The 21,030-nt window shown below is 37.3% G+C and overlaps 1 protein-coding gene across 16 annotated transcripts in view; it reads left to right on the forward strand.

Moving 5' to 3' along the window:
* LOC117600737 (uncharacterized) overlaps nt 1-21,030 on the forward strand; it is a 225,489-nt gene that overhangs the window by 160,119 nt on the left and 44,340 nt on the right. For 14 of the 16 annotated variants that reach the window (XM_034316548.2, XM_034316551.2, XM_076692859.1 and 11 more), the window contains one exon: nt 7,815-8,032. In XM_034316548.2, coding sequence (XP_034172439.1) covers nt 7,815-8,032 — 218 coding nt within the window. Of the gene's footprint in view, nt 1-26; nt 2,621-2,653; nt 4,903-7,814; nt 8,033-21,030 lie in introns of those variants that run through there. The other 2 variants (XM_034316556.2, XM_034316549.2) reach the window with 2 other exon arrangements.

The raw sequence follows: 21,030 nt of genomic DNA on the forward strand, positions 1-21,030 counted from the left end.
GAAAGCTGGGAGAAAGAAAGTAAGGGAGAGAAAGTGGTTTAAAGATTTCAAAACCCCCTTCGATAACTACGTTTTTCGTAAATATCTCCTTTCCTTTCTCATGTATCTCATTACAAATTCTATGGTACATAACATTCAACAGTGTTCGTTTTCTCTCTAGTATTACCTTATTACCCTTTTAATTGTCCTGCACTAAAACTGTTCTAAAGTTCTAATTCTTCTGGATTCTAGCCGATCGCTATAACATGTAATCCACTTCGCGGCTGAATCTGTTCCCTCGTTCACTCGTATTCCTACGACGAATTGGAAAGCACAGCTTGCGCTGTACTTTTCGCTCGGAAGAGGAAGAAATTCGTCGAAGTTTCCTTGGCACACAGCCGAAAATCTGTTCAACGCATGAAACTCTTGCTACCAACTACAATCATATTTTCGTGATTTCAAACGATTCTCGGTGAGATGACTGTCAACGTTGAATTTCATTGTTGGTTACGGTTTAAACGTGATATAGGTACTTAAGTAGAGTTACATTATAGTTCCAGTACTAATTACAATTTAAGCTGTCGAGATTCGCCGAAAGGGTGTAATGATACTTCAATTATTTGCTAATATGTTGAAACAGTGAATATTTCATTGATTTGGGCATTTGTTAATTTTTCTTTTTACGAGAATTAATACAATTAATTTTATAATAAATTCATTGTATAATTCTTAATAGAAACGCTCAGAAACTGTCATACGAACATTGATTGGGTTTTCTCGTTTCGAGCAGAGGCGGCGAAATATAATTCAACATTTCCGCGAGACAGTTGCCTTTTTCGACAGTAATATCACTCGGCCAGCAATTTTATTCCGCAGCCAAGCACCGAGTTCCCGAGACAAGCGGTGATATTGCTAAAAGAGATAAAAGAGAAGTAAAACCGCGAACGCTGTCTCTTCTACCGGAGCGAAGAAAGAATCTAGCCGAGCGAATATCGCGCTCGAAACTTTCCATTAATATTCGGGAAATATTTAAACTTAGCGGGAAAGTTGAGGGATCGTTCGAACCGTGTTAATTCGGGCTTAAGCTCGAAGCTTGGTCACCGAACAGAGGGGGATGGAAAAGTAGAAACTACCTGCGGAGGGTTGAAATGATGTACAGAGTGGAAACGGGTATATTGCGAGCAGTGAATCAACAATAAAGTTGATCGGTGTCCTGTTTCCGTTTCAGACACCAGAACGACGTCGTTGCTTTTGTTCCAACAGTCACGTTTATCTGAATTATCAGCGGGCAACGGGATGTACGGCTAAAGTTTGTGAAATATCCTGATTGTATTTATTGAATTTCTGTTTGATTGTATTTTATTAAGTTGCATTTCAAAGCATCAAAAATCTGACAAATTTCGGTGAAAGAAATATTTATTTTTTGAAATAGCTGATTAATTAAAGAATAGTCAAACTGTGGTAATTTGAATACTTAAGCAATTCTAATAATTTATAAATTTCTCGGCGGTAAGGAACAATTAATTACTTATTTTATTGGTATTAACTATACTGTAAAGTGAGGTAGAGAATGTAATTGAAAACGTTTGTAGTGAAACTTTCTGTGTCTCGTTCTTGGGTCGCGTTGAACCTGTGCACTGTAACGAGTTAGAACGGAAGTTAACTTTTCTATTTCCCTGGCCAAGTGGACGATTCAGATAATCTAGCTAATGGAACGACATGATCGTTCCTTCTAACGGTAGCAATTTATTTTAATATATTTTGCAAAACCTTTTGCGAAACGCGAAACCCATTAACTGTCCACTCTATATATCTTCTGCTAACAATCTAGATTTCTTTCCCGTATTTATAAAAAAAGATAGTATTAGCGCAAACCTCTTAAATAAAGGCGATAAACAAGTATCCATTTCGTATTTAAATTCACGATGTATTGAAATATTTCGACAACAGTACGGCGACAATACGAAATTTTACGACCTCTGTTCTGCGTTTCACAGAAATTCGAGTATACCATTTAATAAATTAACTTCAGGTAAATTGAAATCGACCGCCAAATGAATGGCATTCCGCGATTATAAACTTGCGAGAAAATCAATTGCAACCGCGAAACGATTCACCCAATTTTAGAACAGAAAGTTGGATTTATTTACACCATAATACCTACCTTCGTTTCATATTTCAGTCGCTATTTAAATATGCTATCAACAAATAGCAGTTGTTTACTATTTTATAATTAATATCGAGTGCTATTATAATTTGTTCAATTAGTCGTTGTCAATACCTGCAAGAGAGTTGAAATTGGAAAGCTGGTTCAATGGTATTTCGAATAATTGCAATTATAACTTTTTTCTATATACTGCCGTTTATTCAGAAGCCAATTACAAGTTGCATTTTCGAATGCCAAAGACAAAAGGGGAGCTTTAACTCCAGAAAAGAGATTGACGATCCAGTGCCGGGCCATCGAGTTGAGAAAAGTTGGCATCGTTTCCAGATTTCGGTTGTTCCAATGAAAGGGTGGTTGAGTTCGTACAGTTTGCCTCGTAAGCAAGTCGAACGACACGTCTTCCGGTTTCCGTTACGATGCAATTGATCGGATTTCATTGTGAAACAAAAACAGCATCCACAATTTCGTGATCTCCAGGTTTGCATATCTAATTAAAATTCATTACAAAAACAAACTGCAAATAACATTCTGTTTTCGTTATTATTATAACTAACCGTTCATTATAAGTTCGCTTAAATTAAAATATTTATTTGACACGAGCTGCTGTCAGCGCGCTGAAATAAAAATATAAATTCAGCTGACGTGTTTTATGAAAAATAATTTCATTTGTAACACCTTACTCGGTTGTCAACGTGTTTAATTACGCTATCGTTAAACTGACATTAAAAATCCCAGTGACGTACAACATCCTTGAAATTGTCGTTCACAGTTCCGCCTGAAATTAAATGAAAGTTAATTTTTATAATGAACATACCTTCCGTGCATTACCTCTGCGAAGCTATTAGGTGAAACAAATTTGATAAATTTCGTTCGTCGACACTTAGAAATTTAAGTTTTTGAATCCATCTCTTCTTTAATTGAAAGAAAGATCGAAACGCTTCTATCAAAGATCTAAAATAATATCTGTTTTTCAATTTAATTAACCATTAATCTCCACGTTTCTGAAACAGTTTCAGCGTGTTGATATCAAGCTAGGAGACATTTACACCGACATTCCTTCGATCGAAGGGATGTTACGTTAATTCCCTTCTAAGCTTTCGTTTCGGTTACCCTTTAAAGCTTGGATTAACCGACGGACAAATTAACTCGAGTTAACTTTATCCGTGCGTTTTGATTGATCGCAAAGAGAAACTTTCGAGAAAATTCATATCGCGTTGTTTAATCATAGCGACGGAATCACAACTCGTTGAAGTCGAGCTTGAATTTCGCTCATTAGCCGGTTTCCACGCTTTGACAACGACCTCTCCGCTTTCGACGCTCGCTTTTCGCTTGTTACGTCCTTACTTCTTGATCCGTTCAGTCTACAATTTTCCAAACTTCCTTCGCTTTTTTTTCCTGTTTATAGAATCGTTGTTCTTTCTAATTAAACAGACTGCCATTGTGCTGACGTAGTTCTTCCTATTTCTTTCTTTTTTTTCTTACTTACGAATAAGATTAACGTTCTCTCGGGGCGAAGTTCTGACACGACGGTTTAATTAAATCTCTGTAATTCTACCGACTTGATAAGGGTAGTAACACGTTTTCTCTAGCGTTTCATTCTAATTGAATCGGTTTAAGTGTAAGTAGAAATTGTTTATTTTTTCGAGCGTTGTCTACCCTCTTTTTTACCACCCTTAATTGTTCATTCAACGTTGGTCACCCGAGTAACATAACAGCGTCTCGTTCGATTGATACGCGAGCATAAAACGCCCGTTCTTCAACGATCATAAATTCTTAACCACCGAAAGGATAGAACGAGCCGCAGAGAGCCGTTAAAATTGCGCCGAGGGAGAATTCAATTTATTCTTCGGTAGTTCCGATGATTCGATTCCGCAGGAAGATACAGCTGATAAATATCCCTCTTAAACAACGCGTCTAAGCTGCTTTGCGGAAATCGGCCGGCTTGTACAAGCGGCTGAACATTCGAATTTACCGTGTACCTAGCGTATATCCAACGCGAATAGAATTTTCGATTGTCTCGCAGCTTGAGAGCCTCCTGTGAAAACGGACAGAACGCGCTTGAAATAAGAGGTCAGCTAGCTGGTAGCTGAAATCCAGTTGGAAAATACGCCCGCGATAAATGTACCGCCTACGTATTTACATCTCTCCGGACAGTTTTATGGATGTACGAAAACAGAAATACTCTGGGGCTGATTTTTATTCGAAATAAACGGTCTCTTGTCCAGGCTCGTTTTCGGGTTCAGATTGCTTTGTGAAAAATATCAGTTCACCCATTTCGTGTGCATAATATTTTTAATATCAGGTAAAAGGTACATTTCTCGACTCTCGTGAGTAGTATTAATAAAAGTATTTTGCCTCTTCTTATGGATAGGGATTTGTTGTCCTGTAAACTTCGGCAGGTAAAGGGTTAACGCGAATGCACGTGGTTTGAATGGCGTAACGAGAGGTTGTTAGTACAGTAGCTCGATCAGCAAACTGGCATACGCTACGCATTGTAATCGCAGCGGATCTTGCACATATCCGCGAGTGCACCAGCGTTCCCATTACAATGGTCGCACAATGTAAGACACTTTTGTCCATGGCGGTCGTTTGTTCAAAGGCCTGCTTCCGAGGGTTTTCGATGATTCAGCAGACAAAATGGAAATCGATCGCATCGATCTTTCGAAAATAGGTACCGCTGGGAGATGGAAAAATTCTAGGTACGAGCGTCCAGTGAGTTATGAAAGTGGACGAATATTTGCGGACTGGCTGGATAACTGGTGAGATATTGTGATGAATATGAAGCAATGCGAGTGTTATCATCGAGCCATGTAATATTTATGAAATATTTGTTTCGAATGCAGTTACTGTGCAGAATTTTTGATACTTTCTGAATAGTTTAATTTAATTAATCCATTCCAAAAAATGTCGTTAGTCTTTGACGAAATCGAAAAGTAACGTAGATAGAAAAATTTGAAACCCGTCCAAGCACGTACGCATAATGCATAGTTTTCTATCACTTGGAAACAAATATTGAAGCAGCTTTTCAACATGAAAATTGAAACTTTTAAAATGGGAGAAATTGCAATTGGACGTGTGCGCGTCGCTTTTATCCATTTTTCTCGGGCTTTTATTATTATGTATGAATCAGAGGAAAGAACGGAACGCTTGGCATAAGAGGATCCTTTAAGGGGAAATAAAGGTAGAGAGAAATGAATTCTTTTGTGCGGATGTTTAAAGTTCTCAAAAATATGAAAATTGCAACCCACGGTAGCGGCTGTTCTCTAAGCCTGTCGTAAAACAGGATATAGGTAGATATGCGGCGTTAAAGAACCCTCAGAGAGAAATAAAAATAGTGGAAAACATTGTGTGAGTCAACAATTTTGCTTTACTGCATTCAAAGTTCATATTTAAGGGATGAAAAAGGCGAACTAATATATTAAAATTTAGGATCGAAAAAGAATAAAATATTTAATTAAAATTGTCCCTCTCTCCGTGGTACGTCGTTTCAAGATTATTGCAAAATTTCATGACGCAAACGACTTTGTTACTAATCCACGTCGCGTCATTATTGTATCCGTCTGAAATAACAGCCACGTCGGGAGCGTAATTTATTTTCACGCCGTGGTGAAATTAGAACCGCGCAACGAAATTTACTTTTCTCTTGTACAAACGAAATTACCGTTTCGGGGAAGGACGAATGATAGCCGGGTGGAAGGCTCGTTGCTCTTCAACTTTGCCAATGTTTCGCGAGATAAAACGATCCAAAGCGATCCAGTCGCCTACCAGATGTTCTTCGAAGAGCACTTGTCTGGTCGCGTGAATTATCGAGTTCGCTACTTCGAGTACGATCCATCGGTTTCGTCGTCGTGCACATTCGAAAAGCCGGGAAATTTCGCGTCTCCTATCCCTTTCATGTGGTCTCCTATCTATCGACAAAGCAATCGGAAAATTTCCTATCACTTCCGTCCCATAGTGCTCGATCGGAACCTTTATATCCTTGTAAGGAACTCTAACACGATTTTCAAGTAATTTACACCCGTAGTTGTAATTTGTTTTCCATTTGTCCGTGGATCGAAAATAATTTTAAGACGAAGAAATTTCTTTTACTAACAAAAGCTTTTCTTTTTTCTGTTTCATGTTCACCCTTGGACGACGCCCTCTCCTTTGGACTTTTCAACGAATTTGGGTGATGGCTCGCAACAACGACACACTGATTAACTCTGGTGATGGTGGGCCACGCTAACGCGTCGTGGCGATGGTGACCACAATTCCTGGTACACCGTGGTGACGGTGACAATGACACGTTAATAAATCATGGCGATGGCGACCGCACTGGCATGCTAACAAACCACCCGTATGGTGCACCACTTTGATACACTAACATTTTGTTGTACACCTTGTTGGGTCAACGACTTAATTGCTCTTGTCACACACTCCCTTTGATCGCTTTTAATTATCCAATATACTATTCGCTGCCTCATTACTCTTATCCTTCCTTTTGCAATTCTGATTTAATTTCGTCAAACATTTTATTCGTTGTCGTTGGAATTTTTCATAATTTTATTTTATGTAATTGGTCGCTATTCTATATAATTTTCTTTACCGTTTTTTATTAATCCCATATTATAATTGTAATTAAATGCAACCATAAATTCTGATGAAATTTTATATTCTTGCTTCGTACTTTCATTGTTGTATTAACATCAATTATTTTCATTGATTTAATACTTCATTCAATCATCGCCCTTTATGAACAACGAGAACCATGATTCACGTTCCTGAAACTGACTGCTGTTCGTCAACAACGATCCCCAAAATGATCATCGTCGCATTTCCCTATGTTGGCAATGAATGTCACTCTGTCTCACCGTCGTTTCGTTCTTACTCTGATGGATTTCCACCGAAAACACCGCAACCGTTGCGGTTTCGCGCGCAAACTCGCCGCTGAATTCCACAAATGTGGCCCGGTTGTCCTGCCTGTGTTTCGTGTGTAAACGAAACGACACCACTTTCGCGGGTGTCATCGATACATCGACCGATCCTCGATTGATCCACTCGTTAATTACCACGAATCCCTCGAAACTGATCACCATTGCGGTGACACCGTTACGGGTCGTCGATCGATCCTGACTCTACTGTTTCCTTCCTTCCGGTCGCTCCTGTCAATTTACACCCCTTTCGATGCATCCACCTTTCATCGTTCCTTTCCCTTTTTTTCTTTCTCGATACCCTTTCGCGTGATTTTTACAATTTTCATCCCTGTTTCGAACCCCTTTGAAATGGAACACCGTTGTTTCGATCGTTCGATTCGATCGAATTACGAACTTAATATCTTTGTCTTGTTCCCGCTTTGTAACACTTGATTTATTCTTTATCCGATACCCTACGCTCTTGTTCCTGATTTCTCTTTTACATTCGCTTTTGTTCAACGAACCGTTTTATTGAAATTCTTCGCATGTAATGATTGATATTTAATATTGTTTAATTTTATTTTGTATAAATTCGCGTGCGTTTTAACCATTATTCTGTGCTCGTTGCTTTATTATCTGCTTGATTTATTAATTAATATTCATATAAATTCTGTCGATACTTTTCATTCCTATTCATTACTGACTTCCTCATTTTCAACCTTTGAATGGAATCATCGTCTGTTAATTCGGATTGCGTGGTCGCGGTTTCGATTCGACAGCCTTGCTATCAGGCACCTTGAAGACCTATCAGCGTGCAGCATGCGACGAAGAGCTGATGATGCTCAAGTGTCCACCGGGTACCATGATATCTGTCGCCTTAGCTCAGTATGGCAGAGCCGGGGCAAATGGCACAGGCAGGTGTGGCGCACTCGATCCATCTTTACTGCTCCATGACAAACAGACAAATCAAACTTGCATCTGGCCCCAGTCGCTACAGGTATGTGTTTTAAAAGTATCTTCTTTCAATTTTTTAGTTATGAACAATGTATACAGAATATTTCGACGTTTCAAAGAGATCGAAACTCTATCTCAAATAGAACACGGTTCTCTAGTCTGATTGGTGAACTGTTTAATCTGGTGATCAATATTCAATAATGCTACTAGTAATAGGGTCGATTCAATACCTCACAGATTACAGCTACGCTTAGAAACCTGATACAATATTCTTCCCTAATGATTTAATAAAAATATTATATTATCGATCGCAGTAAAATATATTTTATCCAGAAATTCAATTGTAGAATAAGGAAAACTTTTATCTCGACGCGTAATTATTTTTTTAATTTATACACATGCAAGAAGAATAAAGAGCCGTTTTAATTGGAGGAACAATCAGGGGTTAAACAATCACGTTAATCGAATCGTTGCAAACCCGCAAATACGAAATCACGCACAATGCATTCATTTCTCTGAAAATGAGCAAACCTTGTTTGTTCGAAACCTACAAACGCATAATTCGTGAGAATCGGTACAAATGGCAACGATGATGAAATTTATTGAATTTTGAAATCTGGTATTAAATCCGTGTCACAATTTACACTTCAATATTGCAAATTTTGCGTTTCTCTCCGCTGATGGAAACAGATAGAGGTGTATACGTGACAGATAACAAAATATCTGTTATTATACATGAATAATCTTTGTATTTATATAATTGCATCCGTCTCTGATTAATTTTCATTCAATTTCTCGCCACTTTCCTATATTCTGTCGAGCTTCTATTATTCCTTCTACCACAAATCGCGATGATAAGTGAATAATAACCTGAACACATATTTCCAATGAAACTTCACACTAAAGTGGAATCTAAATCTGGTTGATCTGCGGCTTTTGTCAACAACGTTTCAAAGCTTCATACCTCAGATTATTGCTTCCGTGAGTTTCGTATTATTACTTCCGGTGTTTTGCTAATTAACACTCGAATTCGCTAAATTTAAATAGCACCGAAGTATTATATCATCGATTCAAAGGTAACGAAACATTCCAGGAATAATTTCATTTACAATATCATATAGAAAAGATTATATTTTTCCAAATATCAAATTGCATTTCCATGGCATTGGATTTCCTGTCGCCATATTAATGTCACGAAATTGAATCGTATTGATTTTTGCCCCTGTTATGGGCACATGGTGAAAACTACATCGTCGCATTGTCACGATTGTACAATTTCACTTGAAATTGATCATTCGATGTTTGACATTTGATTTTGATCGAATCATTTGTAGTCCAATGTTTAAGCCTTTGTTTTATTGGTTTCGAAATGGTTCAAAAAATACTAAAACTTTAGAGATTTCATCAGTTTTTGTAGGAATTCCCTTTGAAAAGAAATTTCTATCTATCCGACTGTCGAATATGCGAAATCAAATTTTATTCAGTTTAATTGAAAAGGATCGTTCTTTTTTATTTGTGAAATTGTTTTTGCGGTATCAAAACATTAAACATATTTTTATTTTGAATAATTCTACGTAAAAAGCAACCGAATTATTTTCAACTTTACCCGTTTCTCACTTTGCTCGACGAGATTCGCAATTGCCAGAGAATTTTCTGAAATTTCCTGGAAATTAGCTTCTGGCTTTCGACACCTTTCTCGTTGCTTCTTCGTTTCAGCGTTTCGTTTGCGGCCGAAATGAAACTGGAATCATCACTGCTTATGCGTTTTCATTCATCTCCATATATAAACCTGCGAATCTCATCTAACCAGACTTTGTTAATACATTGAACATCCTGGAGCTACTGAGATAACTGATATGCAAATTTAATATAATCCAGCAATTGAATAAAATTATATTGAAAATAATATTTAAAATGCGTAAAGAGTCAATTACATTTTCAATCGTTTAAATTGTTTTAATTAAATAGAAATATCTTTCATTATTTCTTTATCACTTTATGTCAAAGTGACCTAATGTGAAACGTGTTTCCTAAATAGTGGTATTTACGGTCAGATATGGTCTGCAATTTCGAACAGAATTGAATAAACCTTCTAAGCGGCGGTAATTGCTGAATGTTAACGACCACAAATCTCTCATTTGAGATTGTTAATGACAATTCAGAAATGAAATCTGCTTTGCCAAAAATTTCAAACAAGTCTTCTATTTCTCGACAAATTGTAGATCAATATGTACTTGACGTAAAATTCGTGTTCATTTCGGTGGAATCTAATCTCCTCTAGTTTTCACAAAATTTCAACATAGAGGATCTGTTCAATCGAATAATCTCTTACGTCCCAAGGCGCACCACCACGATAATAACTTATCGATGAAGCTACAATGGAAACTCCTCGTGGTTATATCTAGTGGGTTAGGAAAGAGGTACGAGGATTTCGTATTGATTTCGTATTTCACGTTTCCACTGCTCCGGAAAGGGACCATTGTGCATGGTCCTTGCCACGGCACCGCGAAAATAAAATAACTTCTTTTATTCAGCCAATGATCTCGTAGTCGTTTCTTGGCCTCTTTCGTCTTTCTTCGCGGACCTTTTATCCATTCCCTGCTACTTGTGGCCATTTTTTTCCTGGCCGACTTGAAACCTGCTAACCAGAATACATTTCACTGTTCTTATCTTACACATAAGTGAACCTTGCCTCTTATCTTTTTTCTTGTTCGTAAATCTGACTTATCTCGATCAACCATTGAACAGAATTTTGCAATTCTATTATTTTTCGGGTCTTTTCGATTCTCCTCTTAAAGGATATTGAAACATAAAATGATTCAAGTATTAATTGTAAATCATAGGAACAACGTACCGGAACGAAGAACGAGAAAGAATCTCCCTTCACCCTTTCTCCCATTTTTCTAGCATAATGTGATTGTTCTAACGACGTAAGGAACAGCGATCTCGCTCATTTACTTTTTCCCATGGGGCTTATCGGAAATGGAATATGAAAAGGTTGCGGCAAACTGGAGGACCGAGGACACAGAGTCCTCGAACGCATGGCATCGCGCCAAATACGCTCATTATTTTGATTGCCACGATCAAATTTATTATTCCAGCGCGTGGTAACTGCGGAAACGTCATCTAGATTTATCGAAGCGCAGCTAACCGTGGCACGAAACAATTTCGCCGTTCTATTCGGCGAAGTTTTATTAAGTAAACGCGATCTCCCCTCGGCAACAGCCGCTATTAAACGTGCCCATCGAGAGGTAGATTACGAGCTGCAATTTCCCTACGATTAAAACTCTAACGTGGTTTTCGCAACCTTAAAAAAATTAAAAAGTTTTCACTACGTCTCGTTAGCTTTTTAAAGAATTCCAAGGAGCTTTCGAAAATTTGATTTTCGGTACCCTCGATTTCGCTGAAGAAAATTTCTCAACGTTCCTTAATTAAAACGAAATAATTCTTGACTATTCCTGTTCTTATCAATTGAATCTCTCTTCGATATCTATAATAGCCTTCGGCACGCCGTTTCCTCGCGGAGGATCCTTTTTATTACCGGACAAGTTTCGCGTGTTTTCGACCGAAGTAAACGAGATCTGGCAAACTTTCAACATTCGCTTTCGAAACGACGAAATCGTTCGATGAACGTGTAAGTTCGCCTTCTTAATCGTTAACGACCGACACGAACTCGTTCCTTCCTTCCTTCCTTCCTTCCTTCGCTCTCAAAGGAGTTCCTCGTCGAGTGGCACGTGGCTGCCTTTGTGATTCGTTTGCCCATGTAAATCGACTTCTTAACAGCCTTTCAAAAATCGAGTTAATTGGAAGACCGATACTCGATCCTGCGAAAATTGTAAGTGCGAAAATTAAGCTTTAATGATCGAGCTCTTGTTGCTTCTGCTTCGCTGCTCCAGCATCCTCTTTGCAGCATTTTCAACCACTCGGTTCTAATTAACTTAATTAAATAATAAGTTTGTTCATCGCGACTTGAAATTTCTCTAACAATAAGCTTTCGTAAAATGATGCATAAAAACAACCTGCAGAATGTTATGTAAAACTCTTAGACAGTTTCTGTTTGCACGTAACAAGTATCTAATATTTCCATCGGCAGAGAATTTTTCATTGAAACTTTCCTATAGAATATAACCATACAATATTGACATTCTTCGTCAGAACAGGTCGCGCAAAAGCGTATGCTCGTCGAGCTCGCTTTCCGTTTTTGATCCCGGCATTAGGGGCAAACGTGTGCAGTAAACGTTACACGTAACCAGAAACCGTACCTTATTTCATACACCATGGCCATTTTCAGCCCCGTTTCGAGGAAAAATAAAGCTTTTACAGCGTTGAAAGTGCGCGCTTATTGGCATTATTCAGACCTTATTGTATACGGGGAGAGAAAAAAGTGTAGCACGATTCGCAGAGCTATAAAAGTAGCTGGATAAAGTCTAAGGATGAAATATTGGATCGATAGCAATTTCAGAATCGTTCTCTTAAAAATTTATAGGTATCGACTTTTGTTTTCCTTTCTATTTCGAGTCAGCTGATATTTGAAGAGAGTCGAAAGTGATCTCAAATCAAAATTTAGATTTTGCATTACGAATTTAAGTTTAGGAAAATGTGATTATTAGAAAGTAAATCGAAATAATGTAAAATTAGAATATTTCCATTTAAATCGTGAAAGTTGAAGAACTGTGAAACTCGTTACTCCTAGAAAGATTGAATTCTTTTCGGAGATTTTTCCATTTCGTATCTTTCCATTTAGCTGAAATATATTTCGTCGATTGTGCGATACAAATATGATCTTAAGCCACGATATGTATGTTTCTTTGTTAGGGTTTCTCGGAGAGAAACGAACTAGGTATACTCGAAAAAATTTCATTGTTATTTAAATGTTTTACTTAAGTGTTCTACTTTAAGGTGTTCTATTTTAAGTAAATAAGTATTTATGCAATATTTTATAAATGAATGAAAGTTTTACTAATGAGCAAACTTGTATAAGAAAATATATCGTGTCCAATAATACTTTGAGTATATTGCAAATAAAATATGAATAAATTGAATGATACAATAATAAACTTTTCAATGCAATATTGTATTTATAACCATTTTTAAGTTATGTAAGACCAATGGAAATGTTCATTATAGTCAGTATCCAAATCCGAACAAAAAGTATAAGGCAGTATCATAGAAAATTTCTTAATGCGCGTTTTCAACGAGGACAATGGTCCCTCGGGCTCGATTCAACGAAAGTAATCTCATTATGCAATAATGAAACCCGTGTAGCGTAATTTCGAACGACAATACATCCTATTCATCGGCTGAAAGGAAGCACGTCCTCGATTTTTCGAACATCGCAGTGTCACAGGAAGTAACTTCTAGGCTAACTAAATTTGGACAGAACTTTTTATCGTGCGCTCCGCCAGTGACTACAGATCCAACAAGACTGGACCAGCCTTTCTTCTCGAGGGGTCATCACTTTAAAGGTGCCAAACATCCCCAACACAGATTAGGTCTACACCCTCGATCACGCTCGGCGTCCCTATAGTGAAAATGGCGGTTTAAATAAGCGAAGACTTATTATTTTATTATAATTATTTTATTCAAATATTTTTGTAACAAATACATTGTAATATTAACTGCGTAGCGTCTTTGCCATTAAACATAGACTATCGCTGGTGGTTTGACGTGCGAGGTGAGGCGTCTAGGATTCATTCCCTCGCAGACCGCGGTACGACGACGTTGTATTTTAATAAACCTAATTTCTCAAACGACTCTTACATTTTACAACAAATTTGTATTCACTTCATGCACCTTAACAAATAAATCATTTTATAAAAGGTACTAAGTTACTATTTAATTTACCCAAATTTCTTTTTGAGTTGTTTATTTTATTTACACAATTTCAGTTCTCAGTTATTTATTTAATGCATGTAATTTCTTTCTTCAGTTATTTATTTTATTGACTTAAATTCTTCTCTCATTTTATTTATTCAATATACTTATTTTCTTTTTTTCTAAATTATTTATGTATACAACATTTAATAACTGTTTGATCTTTAATAAATTATAAATACAATACACATAAAAATCAAACTTACATTAAAACACAGTAATTGCTTTTCAACGTGAGAAATCTGATCTACAACGAGGTGCGAACTTCTCAGTCTTATAGCAACCGCCGAGGGATGCGGATCAACTTATCAAACATACGGGTGTTGCTAATTTCCTGTTGGAGTTTATTTAATCTACTTTATTTATTTTTTCACTTATTACATAAGCTTGTATACCTCTTCTGACCATCGGCCGACCGTTTCATTTATTATTTTTACCCTTCTTTATGAGACCCAGCTAACCTTTTCAAATTATTTATTATTTTATCCCTCTTCATGGACATCGCGAAGACTACCCCTTCCAATTATATATTATCCTATTCCTCTTTATGGACAAAGGCTTCCATTCGTAGTTATGTATTTTTTTATGCGTTTCATGCGATTCCCGGCGATTACCACTAAATCACTACATCTATGAATTTTTTGTATCGCTGCACCCATTACATCTCTGCATCTCATATAACCCAGCGTTTCTTATACCACAGCATCTTTTACATTGTTTCATCCCTTACATTTCTGCACCCTTTATATCTATGTATCTCTTACATCGCGGCATCATTTATATTTCTGCATTCATTACATCCCTGTCTTCACCAAATCCCTGCTTTCTTCACATCACTGCATTCTTTTCATCCCTAATTTCTTTCCATCCCTACATTCGTTTCATCCCTACATTCGTTTCATTCCTACATTCGTTTCATCCCTACATTCGTTTCATCCCTACATTCGTTTCATCCCTTCATCTCTTACATCCCTACATCCCTACATTCGTTTCATCCCTACATTCATTTCATCCCTTCATCTCTTACATCCCTACATCCCTACATTCCTTACATCCTTTCATCCCTTCGTCTCTTACATCCCCACATTCCTTACATCTTTTCATCCCTTACACCCCTGCATCCCTTACATTCACCTTCTGCAACAAGAGCGTGATAAATCGTGCAAACTTTAGTTCCTTTTTTCGCCGCTAGAGGGCGCTGATTCGACCTCGAGATTTTAGTTCGAATTTTTGCCGCTAGGGGGCGCTATTTTTTTGAGATTTTTGCGAAAACCTCGGAAAAAACAGCGCCCCCTAGCGGCCAAATTCGGAACTAAAATTTTCGCGAAAATTCAGCGCCCCCTAGCGGCCAAATTTTGAACTAAAATTTTCGAAATTTTTTTAGTTCGAATTTTTGCCGCTAGGGGGCGCTATTTTTTCCGAGGTTTTCGCAAAAATCTCGAAAAAAACAGCGCCCCCTAGCGGCAAAAATTCGAACTAAAAAAATTTCGAAAATTTTAGTTCCACACTTGGCCGCTAGGGGGCGCCGTTTTTTCGAGATTTTTGCGAAAACCTCGGAAAAAATAGCGCCCCCTAGCGGCAAAAATTCGAACTAAAATCTCGAGGTCGAAGCAGCGCCCTCTAGCGGCGAAAAAAGGAACTAAATTTTGCAAAATTTCGAAAAATCAACTTACCTTTACTTACCTTTACTTACCTTTACTCGAAGCAGTCTTTGTAATATAATTATTATAAGGTTTGCAGGGATACAAGCGATGAAGGGATATAAGGGTTGTAGGGATGAAAAGAATGTAGGGATGAAATGAATGTCGGGATGTAAAGGACGAAGATATGTAAGGAATGTAGGGATGAAACGAATGTAGGGATGAAAGGAATGAAGGGATGAAACGAATGTAGGGATGAAAAGAATGTAGGGATGAAAAGAGTGTAGGGATGGAAGGAATGTAGGGATGAAACGGATGTAGGGATGAAACGAATGTAGAGGGATGAAACGAATGTAGAGGGATGAAACGAATGTAGGGGGATGAAACGAATGTAGAGGGATGAAACGAATGTAGGGATGAAACAAATGTAGAGATGAAAAGAATGTTGGTATGAAAAGAATGCAGAGATGAAAAGAATACAGGGATGAAGAGAATGCAGGGATGAAAAGAATGTAGGGATGATGTAAGAGATGCCGTGGTGTGAATGATACAGAGATGTAAGAAATGTGGAAATGTAAGGAATGCAGGGATGTAAGGGTTGAGCCCCGTGAGGCCCTCAAATGTTAGTAAAATAATAAATAAAAGACATAGTGAAGGAAATAGCTAGTATTTGGGAAGGCTGAATTTTTTTTTTTTTATTATTTAACGTGAGGAAATCTTGCATAAGACCCCCCACCGACCCCTGGGGATGGTCGGCGGGGGAGTGTCAGATTCCTACTGACTAAAACCCCACGACGACCGGCACTGGCGCTAAAAAAGGGCTTCAATACCTTATGTGTATTACTCCGAAGCCCCTCACGCCTGTCACTCAGGTGTTCATCTCGAGAGAGGTTCTAACTGAGACCTCCCCGTGATGCTTGCCCTGTGGCCGGCACCAGGGGTCGCACCCGGTGCTGGCCTCTTTGGCCGCGTGCAAAGGGGCGCCCGGAGCCCCACCTCCGGACGCCTGCGGCCCTAACAGCCCCACCAGATTTGGCGGTGGAGCTATTATATTATATCTAGTGTTGAAGAACGGACGAAATTAGCCTGCTTTCGCTGCTCCTCTTCACCCAGTTTCTGTTGGGTATGACGGTGTTGGGATGAACCTCTTCACGGACCGTGGAGACTAGAGATCAATCGAAATACGGCAGTATCTCGCTGGGATATACGAGATTTAAGAACATAAGGGATACAGGGATGTAAGGATTGCAAAGATGTAATGGATGAAATGATGTATACGTTGCCGATATGTAAGGAATGTTGGAATATAACCGACATAGGGTCGAACCTCGCGAGCGGAATAAAATCAACTTCATCCCCCTAATGAATTTATACAAGAAGATAAGAAGATAAATACAGCAAATGAAATGAATGCAGAATATAATATAAGGGTATGTGTATACACGTATATGTATGTTTAACGTCTAGATCCGCACCGCTTCGCGGTCGCTATAAGACTGAGGGAATTTGACTTTGTTCTGCGGTTGATAACGGTGTCCGATCAGTTCGCCATTTTCGTTGGAGTTGCAATTTAATGACACCCAAAGGGAACGAACTTTTCTTTCAAAGCGGAGGCACCGCGCAATTTTGTCTCCTTTCTCCGAATGAAGCGTCTTTGATGGAACGAGACGAACGTAAGAATAGACGAATCGCTGATGCTATTAGCCACCGTTTCCACGTGGTAATTCCTTTCGTAATCGCCGATTGATTGTTAATTGGACGGAGAAAGAATTTGAAAAGAGTCTTTCGTTGATCAAGGAATAATTGTTTTAGAAAGTTAGTAATTACGAGGACGAATACGTTCGTTCTAATTACATATACTATTCTCCAGCAATTTGGACATTTTTGTGCATTGAATAGAAATGTGAAAACCTTTTTCCTCAATTATTGAGATACTTGATTTTGAAGAAAAAGGAATATAAATTTGCAACTCTGAAAATGTTTAGTACTTTTTGTACTGAACTTATCCGTATACTCTTACAAATAAAATTATGTAAAATACAATTTTTTATTCTAGTGTTGTAACTGTTGGAAAGAAGAATGAGAGAAGGACATGTATCGAGGCCATGGTATTTGCTCGTTTATTTTCATAGCACCGTTTTTATCAACTACGTGCATCGAGTGCGATTCCACGGAACGAAGCCACGTGATAACTCGTGATCACGATAAATCGACGTGTGCAATCACGTACAACGCGATTCTGGCTCGCCGTTTATCGTTAAATTCCAGTAACAAGTTCGAGATTTTCCGAGCTTGAAATTGCCCGCTGATCGAAGTCTTCTGATAACGTGGAAGATCACGATAACATGGAAATCTCCATTCAGTAGATGTGTTCATCCAGAAAAGGAAGGATTATAAAAACGAGTCGACTTTCAATGAAATTTCCTGATTCGATTTCGCAATTAATCCTACGAAACATGGAGATCTATGTTATGGAGACACCTGGAGATCTATGTTATTACTATTTTATATTATAACAGCGACGGAGTGATTTGTACAAAAATATTCGTCTTCCTCCATGGATAACATGACACGAAATGAATTATTAGTGTACTAATTAATTCAATGATACAACGCTAAACAGATTAAATCCGCCTGAATTATACAAGGGTATTATACAAAATTAATTGCTTCGAACAATCATCCAGTATAGTCGTCTCGATCGAATTTACATGATTTATAGAAATGATTAGCTGTCCATGTACATATTTCATCTCGATCTATATATTATGTAGCTTGTAAAACGTTTAATCACGATATTGTTGGTTAATATTTAGTATCATTAGCCATACTAATCGTTTGAATAATTATACTGTGTAATTACAATTTCAATTTTGATGAAAATAAATCAAATATTATTTAAATTGGCATTATTTATTTTTTTAAACATTACCTCCTAACACTTTAGACGATATGCAATTAATCATATAGCGAAGATGTAATTTTAGATGACTGCGTATAATTATATCAAGAAATTATATAGATGAAACAACTTACTTTATTGATAATACGATCATACCCTCATCACCGTATTCCAGACTGATTTTCCTAACTCGTTCTGCGCACCTGTGTCTCGCGTTGCTTCCAATGATATCCTGTTTCCGGAACGACAGGGAAACGTATCGTTAACCGAGGAACTAATGGACCACGGGATAAGCGTTCGAGCGTGTAAAGGTGCATGAGGATGAGAGGAGGGTGTTCCAAGAGGGAAAGGAGCAGGTCGAATGGGCGCCGAATGTGTGCATCGATGTATACAGGAAATCGATTTCTCCCGCGGGAGCTTTTCTCATTCGTACGTGAAACGCGTGGAAACGGGTGGAAGCTCAGATAGTCAATAATTAAATGCGTGAGAGCAAATGTTTCGTAGATTAGACGAGCCTCCCCTTATCGGGGATAATATTTCAATGCATCGATTGGTAAAGCTTGCTCAAATTTCACGGGATTTTTCACGAATTGTTACACATGGATGCAGAGATAACATTTGTTTGATTTATCGAGGTTGTTTTAGCTTTTGTTTGCTGTTAAGGATCGGAAATTTTTGTGGTATCTGTGGTTTGGTATTTGAACTGTGCAAAAGATGGAAAATTTTACTTTGTGTTCTGTTTCATCGTGTTTGATTTGTCGTCGATGGAAATTTGAATCTTTGTCTTGAGAAGTGTAATAAAAGTGACAATATGGAGGTCTTGGTAATAAAGAAATATACAGAGTTTTTAAATAAGAGAAATTTCAAGTGAAATTTAGAAAATCAAATTTAAGAAATAAAGAAGGGTTGATTGTTAATCCATATCTAAAGCTGAGTATTCACTAGTGCCACGTTATAGAATGTTTTCTTAAGTCAGAAGAAAAAAAATTGGGTTATAAGGGTTGAAATTGAATCAAGATCGTTCTCAATTTTCGAAGATGATACAGATTATTTGTGAAACGAGGGTCAGTCGAGTTTTCTATAAAAACGGCATCTCAGGAATTTGAGACAATATCTCGTAGGAGCAGCAGCAATTTCGGAGGCGAATAACTTCTCGCTTGGTGGATATCGAAATCGCAAAAACCGTGATGGTAAACTGCAGCCTCGATCGATCCATTTCTTTTTTACGAGCAATTTGAACGAAAATGAAATTTTCTTAATTAAAACTGAAATAAGCTTTCTCTGTTTGTTCGTGCTCGTTCCGAAAACGAACTTCTACGATTCTTCATAATCCTTCTAACTTTCTGTTAAATCAATATCTACTATACGTTGAATAAAAGAGAACATATTTAAACGTTTCAATGTAAACTAAAAGACCAGGGATATTGTTATCCTAGATTAAAATTTCATTGAAGTTTCGTTCGATTGGATTTTTTATTGGATATACGAACGATCAAACTGTCGTCGATTAAATTTTCTGACATCTTCAAACATTCATAAAAACGTCAATAAAATGACAATTATATTCTCTGTTGAATATTCTAATTAATACTTCGGAAATTGAAAATATCGAAATTTCTTTGTGATCGTAGATAAAACAACAACAGCTTCAAGCAGTGTGTTTTGCAAAAATTGATTAATCAGTTTTCAAACACGATACGACGCGACTGAATGATGAATACAACAATCTGACACAGAACAGAAAATTATTAGACTGAAATATTTGTTGTGCCATTGTTTTATGTATCGGCGTGTTCGAAAATGCGTAGACGGATTCGTTCGTAGAGATTTTTTAATTGGATTTTTCGTTTAACACGACTTCGATGGGCAAATTGAACTCGGGGTTAATAAAAATGATACCGCGAGCGTAGCTAAAGGCGTCGTATTTTATTTCTCTTTAATATCCTGCCAGATTCCATGACGGAATTGATATGTAAATAGAATAGGAAGATCATATGTCAAAGAGAAATTTTTATCTTCTTTGAATTGATAGAAATATTTCAAATAATAAATTTATTTTATAATTAAAAAAAATTATTAGTGCAAAATGATTTTTTAAAAGGGATTGAAGGTTGTCTCTTTTTGAATAACTATTACATAAAAATTATCATAAAAAAAATTTAAAAAAAAACAGTTTTGGGGAACTAAGGATTTGAACCGAGGACCTTCAGATTGCGAGGCATGAATCCGCTCCGTGGTTAAATACATGAGTCGCAATCTAAAGGTCCTCGGTTCAAATCCTGGGTTCCCATTTTTTTTCTTTTTTTTTTTTTTAATGATAATTTGTCTTTTTTTGAACAACTATTACAGTTGTGCTATAATCATTGCATTTATTATTAATTAATTACATACACTACAATTTTTATAGAATTTAAGTTATTCAAAATAGAATATAGAATTTTAGTTTAGAATTATATAGAATTTTAATTATTCAAAAAGAGACAAATTAACATTGAGAAAAAGAAAAATGTTGGGAACCAAGGATTTTAACCGTGGATCTCTAGATTGCGAGTTGTATGTGTGAGTTTGTCATATTTCAGTATGTAAGGAGTAACTAACAATTTGCCGTCTGCCCCCAAAATGGGG

Source organism: Osmia lignaria, chromosome 16, assembly GCF_051020975.1.
Source record: "Osmia lignaria lignaria isolate PbOS001 chromosome 16, iyOsmLign1, whole genome shotgun sequence".
Lineage (NCBI taxonomy): Eukaryota > Metazoa > Arthropoda > Insecta > Hymenoptera > Megachilidae > Osmia > Osmia lignaria.